Source organism: Branchiostoma lanceolatum, chromosome 17, assembly GCF_035083965.1.
Source record: "Branchiostoma lanceolatum isolate klBraLanc5 chromosome 17, klBraLanc5.hap2, whole genome shotgun sequence".
Lineage (NCBI taxonomy): Eukaryota > Metazoa > Chordata > Leptocardii > Amphioxiformes > Branchiostomatidae > Branchiostoma > Branchiostoma lanceolatum.
Window position 1 is genome coordinate 11,006,648 of NC_089738.1, and position 17,454 is coordinate 11,024,101.

A 17,454-nucleotide genomic window follows, 5' to 3' on the forward strand; every position below is an offset into this window, starting at 1 on the left:
CAACTTTCTGGAATATTTCGGGTGATGCCCCACTTCGCCATATTGTCATCATTAGGAAAACCGCAGACAAAAGGGATATTCCGAAGTCTTTCATCATAGCGGTCTATCCCTGTGGGTCACAATTGGAAGTAAATGAATATTCATCCATACATAATGAGCGCTTGTGTGCCCCCAGAGATCTTTGATCAGAGACATCCATGTCTAACGTTTTCCAGTCGTGCCGCAATGCCAGGAATGTCTTATAAGACCCAGATGTTTATTCATCTGATGAGCTGTGAATTCTCCTAACGTGCAGGACTGTCACTTGGGGAGGTCCCCCGGCTAAGCCCCGCCCTTCACAATAAACTTTTCCGGCAGGGCTGGATCCGCCGTGCATGGGCGAACTGGACCGCTGTAATTCCCCATCCATACGCCGCTAAACTACACACTTTTCGGGGGAATTTCGGGAAGGTAACGACGACGTTAGGGGTACAGCTGAAGTTCTGGCCAAAACCAGCGTTTTTCTCGGCACTACCTCTTTGTCGTTTGTCTTTTCCTGGGACCATAGGCTGCATGTAAATTGGTTCCATATGACGATATAGAGTCTCGACATCGGCCCTAGAACGCTGTGCAGTGCTGGAAGCATGGGGGCCAACATCGTGGGCAAATCTGGGTCTTACCGACCTAGCCCATGGAATATGAGGTTATGGTAAGCATTTATCTCTATTTTTACGCCACGTACTTCAACTTAGCAATGCAAGCATCGTAAGGGGTTGCTGCTGCTTCTTGTTTTTATCCAACAACATAGCGTTGACCGCTACGGATGATTCTTGGTCCAACATTGTACTTTTGTTTTCTAGGATGGCCACAGGGTTCCTTCTATTGGCCCTTCTGGACGTCGCGTTAGCGGTGAGTTTTTGTTTTCCACGTCTGTTTGATTTTTAAGAGATTATTTGTGTCGTAATGTGACGATAGATGTCGGTAAAGTAAGACAGTACAGCCGGTAAGATTCCAACATGGCGGCACGCACTTCTTGGCCTTGCTTGAAGTTTCCTTAGCGGCACAACCGGGCGTCTTAAACTTGGATTAAACAATTTTTCTTGTCGGCGTGTTCCCACGACTTGGCGGGGTTCTCGAACTGTGTGCACGTAAGGGAACGAGAGTGTTTGCGCTTAAAACGTTTTGCAGACGTGTGATATCGTTTATCAAAGTAACGGGACCTGGCATTTGCCAAACTTTGAAAAGAACAGAGATTTGAGCTGAAATTCGTCTAATATCCTCACTACGATTATTTTGCAAACAGACTGCGAATATTGCCTGTTCCTGCAATGCATGTTACGGCTTCAAGTTTGCCACGAAACACGCCTTCTGCGCCTTCTAGCTTGCCCTTCAACCTTGTACAAAATAACAAACACAAAGTATCTTTGACACTTCGCGTTGCTGTTTATCATATTTTGTTTACAAGGAATGAGCGAGTAGGACTGGAAATGCTTATTCCTATCATTTTATCACCTTATGTGGGTTTGTGCAAACATGACCGAGGTGATGTTAGCTTGGCTGACAGATCTGAGACGTCTTTCAACTGATGAGAGACAATCCCCAGTGGCTTCTGGGTCAGACCATTCCGTTCTGGGGGGTGTGTGTCAAAAGTTGTGACACCTGGAAGATGGGTGTGGCTGTTATGACATGTTGTATTCTCTAGGGGTTGTTCCATTTTTGAAGGAAGGAAAGGGTATGCACAGAATTTTTGCAGAATGAAGCATTGAGAACAATTTGTACAGGGAATGTGTAATGAAATATAAAGTAGAAGAATTCAAGAAATGTTCCTGTGCGCCCCTTCAAAGTTTTTGTCAATGGAATAGCCCAAGGTAATCCTAACCTTAATTGCAATATTGCGTTTGCAAAGGAATAGTTATTTGCAGTGCTGGAGATTAAAAAGAGGAATGACAATAAAATACAATAAACCACCTGTGGAAATTGTGTAGTTTTTTTCATTGTTTCAACAATTCAATTTTGCTCATATTATTTGTATATACAGTACTACATTTGTACTTCTTCATACATGCAGCTTTTTGGAACTTTAAATATTTGAGGACTTGTCATCTTGTCCATTTATTTTCTTTGTTGCTCCCTTTTTGAATGTGTAGTTGACCCAAGGACTGAAAATACTGAAATGTACTACTGTACAATACATGTTACTGAGTATTTAGATTAGATTAAAGTAATATTAGTAAGGCAATGTGTACCATATTGGACCTGACTTGACATTACCAAAAACGTGTGGCACTTGTCAGTCACCTACAAGGCACATCACATTTTTAAACACAAGGGACACTGTAGTGCAGATAAGATACAGGGGGGTTGGTGTGTGGGGTGTGTGTGGAGTTTTCAAGTGTAGAAAGATAGCCTGGATGCCAGACCCCAAATCTCTGAAATATATAGGGATATATTTTAGAGATTGGGCGTCTGGCATCCAGGCTAGTAGAAAGATGGCTCTGAAAAATAAATTTCAAAAGTGTGACAAACAAGAAACACTATGTGCTGTTTGTATGGGGACTACATGCTTGTGATATGTATACTTTGGACAACAAACCTTGGTCACTTTGGAGGGGGCCACAGTGCCACACTACACGACCAACCCAAAACTCTTATAAAAAATGTAGGGTTTACCCAGTAGAGAAGGGATGACCTGTGTGCTTGACCAAATTTGGGACATTACAGGTTCATGCCTTTTCTCACCACACTTGATAACCAATATGACCATGAAGAAGCATGACTTAAGAAGGTTAACCCCATGAGTGTCAAGTATCTGGAATCTGAATCAGGGGTGTGTATTCGCGTGTACACCTTAGGCCCTTGAAATCAACCCTGACACTTCCAGGGTTTATGCCTCCAAAGTTCACTTCATTTACTGGCAGCCATGTTGGCCTCCAAACCACATTGCATGTGTGGGAGGGCAGTACCGGCTGACCCTGTCAACAGAAAAATTCAGAATGTGGTTAGTACTGATCTAGAACAACCACAACCAAGCCAGCAGGGGGACCCCCTATGAACTTGTTTGTGGTCTTCCTGGTCGACGATTCATATCGATTCCACCATCCCAATGAGTCATTATTGGGAACAACATCTACATGTGGAGAAACTACTACCGTACAAGTACACAACGTAGGAGGCACAAACAATACACTGTACCTCATTTCTAAGCAGATGTGGGGGTGGGAAATGTCAAGTTTTCAAATCAGCCTGTTTTTCTGACAGTACTCTATCCCAGGGGACTGTTAGAAGATCTGGTCAGTTGAAAAGTTAAGAATTCCCCCCCCCCCCCCTGCAACATCTGCTTCGAGATAACACTACCTGCATTTACATAGATGGTAGACAAAGCAAGTTTTGGTAACTAGTTGCCGCTTGATGTCAAGACTGGAACAGTTGTTTTTATGTGAGGTTGGCCCAAGGAATTGAATTCTAAAGAAGTTCTGAAGTGACCTTGTGATATCGTACCATTTGGCCTCGTAAATTTGGGGTCAAGGTTTTTTTTAATCATGCCAATAACTTGAATAAGAAATCCCACAATCATCACTTTCTTGAGCCAAAAAGTCCATTATTGTCTTCAAGTTGTAAGAAAATATTTCCAACATTACAGCTTTGTTGATATTGGCCAACCATCTAACTTGTAAGCATTTTCTGGTGAAGCTTTGTTGTTATTGGCCGCATGTCGAACTTCAAAGCATTTCATTGGTTGAGAAAGATAATTTGATTGAAAACTCTTTCTTGGCCCTTTTGGGATAGGAAGTAAAAAGCCTGTGGTCCATCCTTTATGATAAAAAAGATATTTTAATTTGCTACAGTAAAGGCATTCTCAGAAGTGCTATCCCTCCCACAGATGTCACTGGTTAGTGACAATTTTCATGTCAGCATAATCTACATAATCAGTATTCACTGGTAAGATGTTTCCCAGATCATCATGAGTAGATCAAAAGTTATGTTCCATTTTGTTTCAATGAAAATCTGACACAGTAAAATGAAGCTAATTTGCATAGTACCTGATGCTTTCATAGCATATTACATGTCATTGTACAGACTGTAAGTCAGGACTTGATAAGGTTAACATGATGTTTTAGATGTTTTTAATTCCTCAATTCTCCACATAAGGACCTCCTTGGTTAATCATGCTAAGAAATTGATCTTTTTTGTACATATTTATCATTGCTTTGTTTCCCTGCCACTAGTACCTAAGGAAAAGGTGATTACTTCTCAGATTATCCCATAAAGTGTGAAGGCAGATCAGATAAGCAATAGGTAATACTCACACACTTAATATGGCTTCCAATACACACATGCAAATTTATATGGCACATCGAAATTTGGTATTATTGAATCAACAGTTTTTGCAATTCCAGCAGAGTTTCTGCTCTGAATGGTCCATGCACCCTAGATGGATTACATAACTCTTCTTCAAATTCTGTGTAGTCTCCACAACAGGCTTTATTGCAGGACTTTTTTTGGCTTATTCTTTGCTTTCTCCTGTTTTATATATTTGGTCTTCAGGCTAGACGGCTGTCAAAAACTTGGTACAATCAGAAAACACATGATAAGCCAAAAGAAGTTCTGCAATGAAGCCTGCTATTTTAGGCTACATTTTGTGCATTCTGACGCAAGGCATAACCAGCGGAAGTTGTTCAACAAAGGTTTATTAGGACAGTACACTGGTATCAACATTCTAATTGAGTAATTAGTGTGTACCTATTAGCTTTTCTCATCTAACGTTTATTGTTTGGAGGCCAGTCATTTTCCACCCTTAAATGGTTTGAACAAAAGCTTGTGTTGATCCCATTGTTTGCTCCTTGCAAACTTATTTGGAGGGACAATGTAATCTATGGCACCCCACCAGACATATTTAATCTACAGACCCACCGGAATTGGGTTCGTTTTCCGTTATCCTGTTTTGTTCAACAACAAAAAATTCTCCTTTTTCAGTCAAATCTGGCACGGGGCATAATAATATATGTATAAAGTTTTAGGACAACTTGATTTGGTAAACATTGAATGATTACAGTACAAACAGTTCTGCATTATGTCCTCATTCCCACTTCTTTTAATGTTAGGTATCATTTAGTAAAATGAAATGTTTCTTGATCCACTGAAATGCGACATTTTGTTGCAAGAAGCACATGTAACTGAAGCAGAGAGAGTTTAAGTTGAATTTATTTTACTAAAACACAAGTTTACAACCCCAAGCCAGACATGTTGAAAGGTCATGAGGCAGTGAACCTACCAACCTAGACTCCTGTGCAAATGGCTTCCGCCAGTGTTTGGCTGTGCTGGAGGCTGAAATATACATCATGTGATGTCATTGGTGCCAAGAAACCAATCATTTTCTTATCATTGTGCTCCAATCTTTGGCTACTAAGGACGATGGAATGGCCAGATTATGTAGATGCATGCATGCAGAAATGTGTAAAAGTGTGAGTAAGTTATCTTGAAATCTTGTCAGTTTTTTAATGTAGTTTCACGTAGTAAAGGGAATGGACCCCAATAATTTGCATATTTACTTCAAGATTTTCGCCTCATTGCAAGCCACTTGCAAGAAATTAATGAAAAGCCTGATCATATAAATTTCTGTTGCAAATTTTCCTCGGTGAGGATTATGCGGTCAAAAACTCACATATTTTGTATTTCCTCCACAGCCAGCAAAAGATTGTTACAATTTAGGTGTACAGAGGTACAACTAGTTGGCACAAAGTTGGCAAAAGCTGTTTCTTGAAGAAATATGGTCTGTAAAGGAAACACCCACTTGTGAATGTTGGTTCCACTGTGACAGAGTGACTCTCACACCACTGTGAAGTTGGTCACCCTTGGCTAGAACTAGAAGTCACAGACTGAAATGATTATAGTTAGGTTATACATTTTCAATAACAGTACACATTGACAGGTTAGATGAAGGTTGATGCGCACTTATCCAGTTTACATGTACAGTTAGATGGTCCTCTTATAGATATAATCCCCAAACAAATGTAGAGTGAACGATCCTTATGTTCTCTAATGGCTAACAGTCAGAGGAAATGCCAAGACATCAGAAAACACTTCAAAACAGCAAGATCTTTCACCTCATCATCTGCTTGGAGATAACATTTTCTGTTTACTACAGTCTTCTATAATAGCTAAGTAAGAACATTGCAAGGTGATCCTGTCAGTATGGAGGAGTGGAATGGAGGGGGGGACTCTTATTAAAGAATATAGGGAAGCATTGTTGTCTGCAATATTAGCTTTAGACACGGATATCTCAGGTTGCTGCCATGGTCAATGACCATGTATGTAGCTAAAGAATCACCTTCTTATCTACCTCCTGATCAACTCTGACCTTTGACCTAGCAGTAGCACCCCATTTATAAGTTGACAACATTTTCCTTTCTTGCCTGTGTGTTGAACTGAAGACAGCTGAAGCATCATTTTTAAGACAGCCAGGCTGCTGTCCATTGTCCGCTGTGGTACGGGACTGGAGTTGTGATTGGTTACAACACATCGCACTGGATTGTGACTGGAAGCTTCCATTGATGTGAGCTGTCTGGAAAACTTGGCACTCAGAGAGCCCACCTTCCTGAACTTGTGGGACAAATTACGGCCAGTACTGAGCTTTTGGGAAGGGAAAGCAGGCAAATCGTTCCGATTGGACATTTCAGCCCTTGAAGGTTGAAGGAGTCCAACTGTGCACATCAGTCAAGATCTATCAATCGCAGGGAAACTTCTACCAGCATGCTCAGTGTTTCTCACTTCAAAGATACTTCTGTCCTCAAATTTCGGTGTAACTCTATGCTGTGGCCTAACCTACATTTTATGTATCCAAAACTTGTCACTTCGCATTCATCATGAAAATTGGATGTTTCCTTATCCAGTTACAGCCATGCAGGTTGAAGGCTGAGACATTTCTGGTGTTACCTTGTCTCCTCTGGCTCCCAGGATGTTTGAAATACTTTCAGTCGTGTTTGGTCCAAAAAAGGTGTTTGCACGTTTCACCACAACCTGTTGAAAGGTGGTTATGTCTGACGGACTAACCTAGACAGGAAGTGGCCCCTGCACAGCCTTGTCAGGCCTTCCGTCCATCTCGGGCAGGTAATTCCATGCGGTTAAACGTGGGTTGTGCTAGCAGGAAGACGCCTCTTCATAGCAGGCAGGGCATAATTCCTGTCTAGCTCAAACCAGACTGATTTCCTTGGGATACAGTTCTGTATTCATTCAACTACCATGCAGTTGTATAGGCTGTTATCACGGAAAACAGGCACATAGATTAGCAAGACCCATGCTTATTTGTCATGTCGAAGTATGTTGTTTCAGTGCACGAAGTGTAGCTCTCACACCCAGAACTTTCATGTTTCGCTGCAGTAGATTAGTATTTTACAATAGCTGTGGCTCAAACACAAGTGAAGGATAGGTCAGGTTCACCGTGGAATGTTACACAATGCGGACTTGAAAAGATGGTCCTTATCCAGATGGGAACATATGTTGAGGACAGTAGGTTTAGTTTAGACTGAGGGGTAAGTGTACTGTTTGACAGCCTCTTCCTGTTACGACTGCCCTAGGTCAGGGTCACAGTCTACACATAGCTACAAATCAACGTCTTACATTTTACAAGTTCAGACTATGGTAATGAATCCTAACTAAAGAAGGTAAAGAGATGCAGCGTCTTAGACAGAACATACAAACGGACGAAGACCTCTTCACCTTTTAACTGATTTGAGTGACTGTGTGGTCGGGGGTATTGACACTGGCTCTGTTGGCTGATTATACAATTGGGACATAAGTGGTGGTAAATGTTTGCTGTCAGTAAACAACGGCTTGTTGGAATCCTTTAGCCACATGCAAATATTTCGCAGCAACGGTGTAGGTATCCCAAACTTCCTCTGGACGCTTACTGGCACTTGTGAGAGGATATTTGCTTGTACATGTACCATAAATGCCACTGTGCCTTATACTTAAACAGACTGGAATGTTCTGAAATATCAGAAGGAAGTCAACTTTTCCTACAGTTGAAAACAAGCCTGGGTGGATGTAGATAAAAGCTGTTTGCTTGTTACTTCAAGTCAGACTCCAGTGGCTTCCGAGCAAGGTCTTCCTGTCTTAGATCAAGAAAAGAGTAAGAATCTAAGTCCTTACATTTGTCAGCACACCAACTGTTTACATCTGGGCAATGTCAACCTCTATGACTACTAATTAAACCCCTTTCTAAGTTGAAATATGTCAGTATGTGTTTATCTAACAAGATGGGAAGGTGATCACAATTGGTTAGTGTACTGAAGGAAGAAATATGTCATCAGATATACATTGTCCTAACATGTTGGATAATGCACTTGGGACTTAACTCTGAGTCTTGATGTAGTTAAACTGTCTCATTGCTATGGTAGCATTTTGGGACTGAATCTATACGGACTGAATCTATATTAGGTAAAGGGTAAGGAAACAGGTGGAAATTTGTATTCAAAATAAATCCATACCATTTGCAGACCTTGAGGAAATAAAGATACACAATGTTTGTACTGTTAAACGACAGTAAAACAGAATTTACTTCAGAATGCATTAGCTGTACAGATTACGTTAGAAACTACCAGAGACTAGCCCTAGAGGCTACAGTATGAAATGACTAACAGTATGTGGAACATCTGCTGAATCAGTCCAGGTAAGGGTTGAAGTTCAAAGACTTAGCATACTTCAATCCCCATTAGAAAATTGTAACGCAATACCATTTTGTGCCACGAAAGAACTGAGTTAGTGTAGGGATTAATGCTACCAGGTGGGCAGAAGAAGCAGAATGCAGACAGTAAAGAATGTTTTATAATACTCAATTTCTCCTTCAAGACATCCCTGTTTCTAGCATAAGCTTTGCCAAGACTTGATGCTGTTCTGATCGAGAAGAAAAGCCTTCTGTCTCTAAGGAGATGAGAGGTTTTAAGTCTATGATAAGCTCTAACGATCTTCCCTATAGGATCTCCTTGTTTGGCTGGAGAATCTCTATACCTCCAGTCCACAATCAGTTGTAAGAATTTTCACAGCAGAAGTAAGAGCTTTTAGAAAAGTGATGTATTAAACAATATTTATATTAATTATTGATATTTACTTGTCAACATTAAAAAAGGAGAATTTTTGTAGATCTTCAGTCTGAAAAGATGGGAAATTATCCTTTTATCCTTTTGGAAGTATCCTTTTACTGGTTCAGCATCTTCCAGTCTGCTGCTGGGATGCAGAATTTCTGGTTCAATCATGCAGAAAACCATTATTGACAAAACCATAGGTTCCTTTTTTGTCCTGCTTACTGGGCTTAGTGGACCGCATGAATGGCATGACTTCCCTGTGGTGGCTCAATTATCCTATTCATGTCCTCATTTCATGCAGAGTTAATGAAATCTTCAAGCAGAGTTAATGAAATGGGACTAAATTTTCAGTTACAGTGCCTGTACTAGACTTGTACTTAGTCAGCATCACCATAGCCTGGGGCAGAAAGGTATAATTATGGTCTTTCAATCAATCATTCATTCATTCATTCTTCCATATACTCATTCAATGATAGTTGAGGGTGGTACTGATCAGCAGGACAAGTTAAACAGAGAAGAAAAAAAGAATATCAGAAGAAAAAAATACTTGAGCTTTATTGTATCCAAGAGACACGCATAAATTCTACTTTTGCAATGATGAAAAACCATTGGATGTACAAACCAAGTACTCTACCTTACTTACTCTAGCTCAGAAAACAACAAGAAACACAACTACAGGTGTCCCTTTGATTGTTGAAGATTGGCTCGAAAGAAAGACTTGTAGATAAGTTGCCTCTTAAATACTGACAATAGGTAGTGGAGCTGAAAGATGTTTTGAGATTCCAAAGCTAAACTGCAAGATCGTTCTAGGCTTTGAACATCAATACTTTCATAACTGGAGGTCAAGTACTTGGGGAATAGCACGCATGCTTTTCCATTTTGAGATGTTTGCCAACAACTCAAGGTTCACTCCCTTTCCCACAATGCTATACTTGCTAGTAATCTTGTATATTTATCTTGCCGCTGGCATAAGTAGGCGAAAGGAAAGCCTTTACGCTCATGATTGTACCAATCAGATGTTACATGTTGGATATGTTGTATGACAGCTATACCGCCTTACCGCACAGCCCCCTTTCTCCTGGTTGAAAAGCTTCCATCATACCTCTGTCCTTCAAATTTGGCAGGTTCAATCTATTCTCTGATACTCAACATTTACCACCTGTTTTGCTCCTCCTAGATTTCATATTTCGACACCAAGACAGAAAGCTAGTGCGCATTCCATTCATCCTTAGTAAATGCAATGTCTGAAATCTAAGACAGGTATAAGGGCTGTGTATGCTTGAGGTTTTGAACAAGATCTAATTAAATCTCCTGCACTGTGATTGGTTGACATCTGACAGCCATGTTTGTTTTTGCAAGAAAGGGACAACTTTTGTGTTCTTTGTGATGCACTCTTAGAACAAAAACAACTTCTAGTAGTACATACCTGGAACAACACTTAGCCTTGCAGTATTTTTTTGTCCATTTGACTGTTGTGTGCCCTGTGGAATTGTGTGATTCAGATCTTATATTTGTTTGGTAACGCAAACCTCTATCCTAACAAATGCCAGACAGCTTAGGTTGGGAGGTTTGTGGTTTCCTGTGAGGTTTGGGCGCTGTTGGTCTGCAGATACCTGTAAGACCTCCCAGAGAGCCCCCCACCCCCATCCCCACCCATAACATAGACATTACTCATGTCTAAAACAAGCAAACAGGTGAAGTAGTCTCCTGCTGCCTACTCCAACCACAAAAGGCTGAACAAAGCCCTGTTGCCCAACATATTGTTGTCAAGTTCTAGACTCAGGAAATCCTGTGGTTTGTCATACTACTGTTATGGAACAAAATCCCTTCTCTCAAACATCCTGGTCTGACTTTTTATCAGCAAAATGTCAAACTTCTGTCATCATTGTGAGGTACATATATGTATTATGTAACTGTGTCAAGTACATTTGCATATGTGTTGGGGACAAGTGACATAGTATGTGGGTGACATCTAAACCCAGAGACATAAAAACAGGCCCTGGTCATTGATTACATCAGCTTGGGACACTTAAGACACTCAAGACGAGCCATGACTGAGTTCTGCTTTCACTGTATGATAGAGCACTATATGTAAATTTATGTTAATTCATGAATAACTTATTCTGCTACCCACCACAGTTAGTGATGGCAAGAACATTATCTTGGCAGTGGTAATGATAATACAGTTCTTTCCTCCATAGTGTATTTAGTAACACTGTATTTCTGAGCATCCAATCCTTCTACCCATCATCACGCATACCAGGTTGCATCATATTAAAGTAAGCAATGTCCCATAGTACGTCATGGTACATCTAATGCACACATATGAATATGAATATGGCAACGTGCCAACAAAGAGACAGGGTTTATGATAAACAGATCCAGTAGTATGCTCACCCCAGGAATACTTGTATCAAATTGTATTGGAAAAAAAAAATGTCCAAAGAAAATAGTGGGTGAACACACCTGCAGTTAGGTACATGTACTGCTTCTCCCTAATTGGCCAGATGCTGAATTTGATTGACAGCCAACATCAGTATTTTGGCTGGAAATTGATGAGAAATCTAGAAAATAGCGGGTATCTCTTACTTCATGATTCACAGCAGGAAGAAACATGCTTGCCAAGTGTAGACCCTAGGTAGCCTACCTTTCACCCCCTACTGAAAGGTGCTGCCTGTGTATATTTCCATTTTGGCACTTTCTCACACGTTAACGACATACTGTATGTCGAAATATTGCTTGTGCCAAGAAAACTATTCTTAGTTAGCCCCAACTAACCTATTGACCAGAATTGCCTAACTAGTAAGCCCACCATATGGTGTAGCACACCAGCAGCTCGAAAGGCCTCTTCCAATGAAAAGCATTAGCATGCATGACCAAGTAAAGAAGCTGAACACTTGGGTAGATGAGAATTCAATCCCTGTCCTTACAGTCTAGATGCAGCATCACCAACTACTAGACCAGCTACAATCTTGGTAACCAACTTTGTGTACTAAAATATACTGAGAATTGACAATGCGTTAAAAATGTTAAAGTAGGTTTCATGCTGTTTGTATTAAAATCTAGTACTCAGCATTAACTTATTGGATTACAACCTGTACAAAGGGGTCCTTTTTTTGTGAAGAAATTCTCCTTAAAGCTAGCATGACAGCCCCCACCACTTCAAGTGAGCTCGAGCATATCTGAGATGCTTCTTCTTAAAGCAGAGACAACAGCGGCTTAATGCTGCTCACCAAGGAATGCGGGACATCTTCATCATCTATGAAAACAATAACATCTAACATACAGAAAATAATTCAGGGACAGCTTTACCCATTCATTGTAATCAAAAGTTGAAAAGTTGAGTATGTCGTAAAGTTCATATCCTTACTCTTCATTTAACTCATGTCAGGGCTTAGAATACAGTACCACCTGCATATGCAGATAAGCAGGTATTTCTGAAGTCAATCTGCACTGGACGATGAAAAATCCCAGCTCGCAATGGTGATGTCCAGTCAGTACTGGCTCAAAATTGATTGGGCTTCTTCATATCATGTACATGAACATGTAGTAGCATTTTTGATTACAGCTTGTAACAAGGTTCAAATGCTACTACTATTACTTTTTTCATGGACTGAAAGACAAAGGAAAAGATGCAAAACTTGTCTGGTGCTGGTGATTTTGATTGCACCAATAAAGGTGTGCAACAAAAGTATTTTGAGTGCTGCATGTTCTTCAGTGCAACATTCAATGTAAATCACAGTAAATGACTGGACATTTGACTGATTGACTGATACATACACTTGTGTGTGTGGTCCTGCACATAAGGTCAGTATGGGACATGAAAAGTAATACCACACAAACAAGGAGTTGTACCAATAACAAACTCTTTCCCAGAGGAATTTTTGCACCATGAGATAAAGTCTAAGGATGAGGAATGTGATAACCTTGCATGGGTAGATATGGAGGGTGTGTATAAGGGGTTACACACACCCATTCTTACTCCTTGATGTCAAAGAAAGTTATTCTACCTGTACAGTTAAATGTACACAGTTTCAAGTAAGTGCAATCTAAGATGATGCTAGACTCGAGAAAATCATTCAAATGTCAACAGAAACATGTTATGTAATGTAGCGATTGTGTGACTGTGCTGAAACTCGTGTGAACTTAAGTGAGAAAAAGCTGATGTCAGCATTCAAAGTTCACTTTGCAGCTGTTAAAAGACTACAATGTCAAATGTACATCATCACATTCTACTCAAAATAATACAACATGAGATACTTCAAAGCTGGGCTTGTAATAATACTGCTGATTAATAAGTCCCTTGTACAACTGGTAAAGAGAAGTTGTGTAAATATTGCATTCCAGGAATCGTTGTCACTTGTACACAACCCGGTCCATGTCACTTTGTTTTTTTAGTCTAAAATACCACGCTTTCTGCCAAATGGTCCTTTAAAAACATGTGGGTGTCATTTGATGCTCTCTTACTGCTGGGGACACCCTGTACAGGAAGAGCAGAGGGTGTGCCAAGAAAAAGCTGCGGCCATTTTTACAGAGAAATATGTTTACAGAGGAAGTGCGTGCTGCCATTATGTTGTGCCATACCTACGAAAGTAGGAGCGCTCCCAAAGTTGGGAAAATGCCGCTGAAATTTGCATGAGAGACAATGGAAAGTGCATGATAATGTGCCCCGATGTGTTGCCCCACCCACCTTTGTAGATGTGGATTTCAAAGAAATACAACAAAAAAAGTTAGCTTTACTGAGGTCAGCGAAATTTGCCTTTCGAAATGTGTGATAGAGCTGGTAGGGTTAAGAAATTCTTAGACCACTAAGACTTTTGTATGTTATGTTTTATTGTGGCTATCTCAGTGGTGGGATGGTAGAAAGGCTTTTCAGCCGACCATGTTACTGACCAGCTGTGGCGAATTGTTTATGCTTCATGACATATCTCTCAATAGTGCAATTAAGTTGATATGTTTACGCAGAAATAAATTGTCAAACAATTCCTCACAAAGTCTGTTCTAGTGAATGTTTTACAGTATTTTTGATGTTTGGATAAGCTTGCAGTAATCTTGTGCTGACTTTGCCAAAACTTCTGGCCGCTTAACCACAGAAAAGGCACTGTGAGTGCTTTCTTCGGTGACAATGAATGATAAGATACACCAAAATCTGTCAAACAGTCAAACATGTACCTTGGCTCTACATAAGGACCACCTGGCCAATGGCAATCAATGAATGTGATCACTTTTTGGATACTTTTCTTATTTGACACAAGCATTAGGAATCCTGACAAGACTCTAATGACCACCTGTCCACATAGACCAGATTACTGTAAGTCTACTTAGATCCGCGGTATAATTAGATCCGCGGGATCCGCGGCGCGGGATCCGCGGCGACCTCTGCGCCGCGAATCAATTTCCCCGCGGATATGTTTATCGTACTTTTGCCCCCCTCCCCACATATACGAGTGAGCTCGACTTCAGGGAAAAGCGACACATAAACAATGCACGCGATTGTGTAAAACATGACAAGCTTTTACACAGTACATACCAGTTAACAAGTGATATTACATATGATTCGCAGAAGTTTGGCCGAGCGGCGTCGCTACTCCCGACCGCTACACACATAGAGTAATTTACTGAGAAATCAGAAAATAACTATGGAGATACACGCCACAATTTTGGCTTTGCATTGTTGTTACGGGCGTGGGGACGCCGTTTACCGGCGTACAATCACGCTCTTTTGTTTCTTGCTATTGTTATGCTTGCAAACCATCGATATCGGTGCCTTTGACATATGTTGATCTCATTAAAAACCTGTTTTTCAAGAAAGCCAGCAAAAATACGTAAAGAAAAAAAAAGATTTTCGCCCGAGCATTTGAGTCCCTACGCTGTGATTTGCCGCCATTCGCCGCCATTTGTGGTCGTATTCGGTGGAGAATCTATCCCTTTAATTTTCTTCCCGTGGAAATTCTGCTTAGGTAGGGTAGATGAGTCGTGTTTACGCTGTGATTTTACTTCAAAATACAGCGCGCTAGCGGCAAGGGCCGGGCTGGGCCGCCATCTTTGTTTACTCTTGTTTACCGCCTGTTCTAAGCGCTGATTGGTTTGAGTCAGAAAAACTTTGCTCTGATTGGTTGACTGCAAGATTTCACGTGATCACAAGGCGGGAATTCCCCGTCACAGTTTCGGCGTGGACCGCATTTTCTGACGATTTTGAAGCAGTTTTGTGGCGACCTTCGTAACATTTTTGATTTTTAAAAATTAACCAAACATTTTCTGATGGCAGTATTCAGTTATTTTTTTCTACTCATCGCCCAGCGCGAATTTAGAACCACCGCGGATTCTCCATTTGCCCGAAACCGCGGATTTTAGTCCCCGCGGATCTAAGTAGACTTACAGTATATTGTCCCCTGAGTGGTCTTTGTGGGCAGTGTTTGTATTTGAATATCTGTTGACATATTTTTGCTTACTTTGTACCTGTGCAACTTCGGATAACTCATACTAATGTGATGTTTTGTTCTTGTTGCTGCAGGGTACACAATGTTTGGGATGCAGTGGCCGAAGTTCTTGTTCCTGTGTAGGACAGAAAGGCAATAGGGTAAGTACACAGAAATGCACTGAAGTGTAACTGAAAAGAACTTGAAATCAAGAATGATGGGGGTTGCTGACACTCGCAACGCCTTCAATGACGTTAAAGGCCAATCAGGACCAACTTTTACTTCTTTGGGTCAAAAGTGTGATGTAGTTAACCATATATATGGGCCTGCAAAGAAAACAATTTGGCAGTTGTAGATATGCATCACTCTAAGCAGCAATTACCAAGCTAGATTGAGGAGCTTCATGTTGGTTTATGAGCCACAGGACACGGAAAAGGAATAACTAAATTCACCTGCTGGATTCTTCTATATAATCATGAGATTGCCCTTATTTGGTGTTACCCAGTTTCCAGCCAATGAGGACTCACCTGTTCAAAACTTCATTAGCATTCAGAGTGCCAACATGATGTAGACTGTGATTGGCTGGGAGCAGGACTTGACCAATGTTCAACAAAGTGTCCTTTGCAGGCTGATTTATGGGTTAACCTTGCCTTAAAGGGAATCCTGAGATGTGGCGATGATAAGGACCATGAAGAAAGGTTTAAAGGGAGGCTGAACTTTAAATTGAAAAGCCAACTATACTTTGCTAAATGTACCCCAAAGTCAAGTCCTCACTTGTTTTACATAAGTCCGTCATAATTCAGGGCTTTTGATCTGTCTTTCTTTAAATTTCAAGAAATTTTCAGAATTCAAAGCTGACTAACTTATTTTAAAGAACAGAGTGGAATCAAAAATGGGAAGTGCCAACAGTCACTGTTCTGTCAGGCATAATTTTAGAATTATAAATGACGAGGACAGGCACATTTTTAAAAAAAACAAGGGGACATTAAGCAGAAAATGCTTACAAGTTTGGTTGGAGCAGGAGATAAAATAATTCATTATCATTACCACTGGATGTGCATCGATCAGCATCAACATCATGATCATTCGGTGAAATAATCATTGCATGATGATTGTCTGTACATGTATCTCCTGAATGCAAGTTCATACAAACCAATTAGATGTAGCTGCCAACCAGACATGTAAGTGTTTTTTGTGGGCAAAGTCCAAGAAAAGGACACTTGCCAGACTGACGTGGTGGCTTGGCTGGTGTGGATGAAGTTTTAATTTGATTTAAGAATAGACGAGCAACAGGTGGGTTACAGAAGTCTGCAAGAGGGAGATGATTTTTGGCTTTAATCCTTGTTTGACATCGTGAATGCATGCAGGGAAGAACAGTCAGCTGTTGGCAACACAAGTCTTCCTTTTTGGCTGCTGAAGGGACTTCACAATACAAACAGTGGACATCCTCAAACCCTTTTGTGATCGCATGCACCCTTCTTCCATATCGGGGATTTGTATTACAATTCCTGTGATATGACTCCGAAAAAAGGCAAAGGTATAGGGATAGTTTGTCTTAAAAACAGGCCCAGTGTTGCTGTGGTGTTACGATCCTTGGTGGCAACCAGGCATTGGAAAGAAAGGAACAAACATATTTTGACAGGATGTTTCGATATTCCAGTGCTCTCTAAATATAAAGACAAGAAATAAGGATGGCGAACTTTTCACACAGAGTGACGTAGGAGGTCATTAACCAACCAACATGGCTGATGCTAGTTGCGTGACTGCAAAGCCTGCACTTGCCAGTTGATATCCTCAATGTCAATGGGATGGCCTTGGTAACCAACGTCCAGATGTTGTTTCCTCCTGTTGTCCTGAGTAGGTGGAACAGCTGTGAAATCTCCTGTCCCCCACGCACACGACTGGTAGTTTGTATATGCAACCTTAGCCGAAGTGAGCTGGAGATTTAACAGGTCCCGTTTTTGAATAGACACAAC

At 40.8% G+C, this 17,454-nt stretch overlaps 1 protein-coding gene across 2 annotated transcripts in view; it reads left to right on the top strand.

Moving 5' to 3' along the window:
* Window positions 1-320: 320 nt before the first annotated feature.
* LOC136422551 (collagen alpha-2(IV) chain-like) overlaps window positions 321-17,454 on the top strand; it is a 50,194-nt gene continuing 33,060 nt past the window's right edge. Inside the window, exons 1-3 of one of the 2 annotated variants that reach the window (XM_066410332.1) lie at window positions 321-688; window positions 840-888; window positions 15,574-15,639. In XM_066410332.1, coding sequence (XP_066266429.1) covers window positions 624-688; window positions 840-888; window positions 15,574-15,639 — 180 coding nt within the window. In that variant the 5' untranslated portion in view covers window positions 321-623. The remainder of the gene's footprint in view (window positions 689-839; window positions 889-15,573; window positions 15,640-17,454) is intronic. The other variant, XM_066410333.1, reaches the window with a different exon arrangement.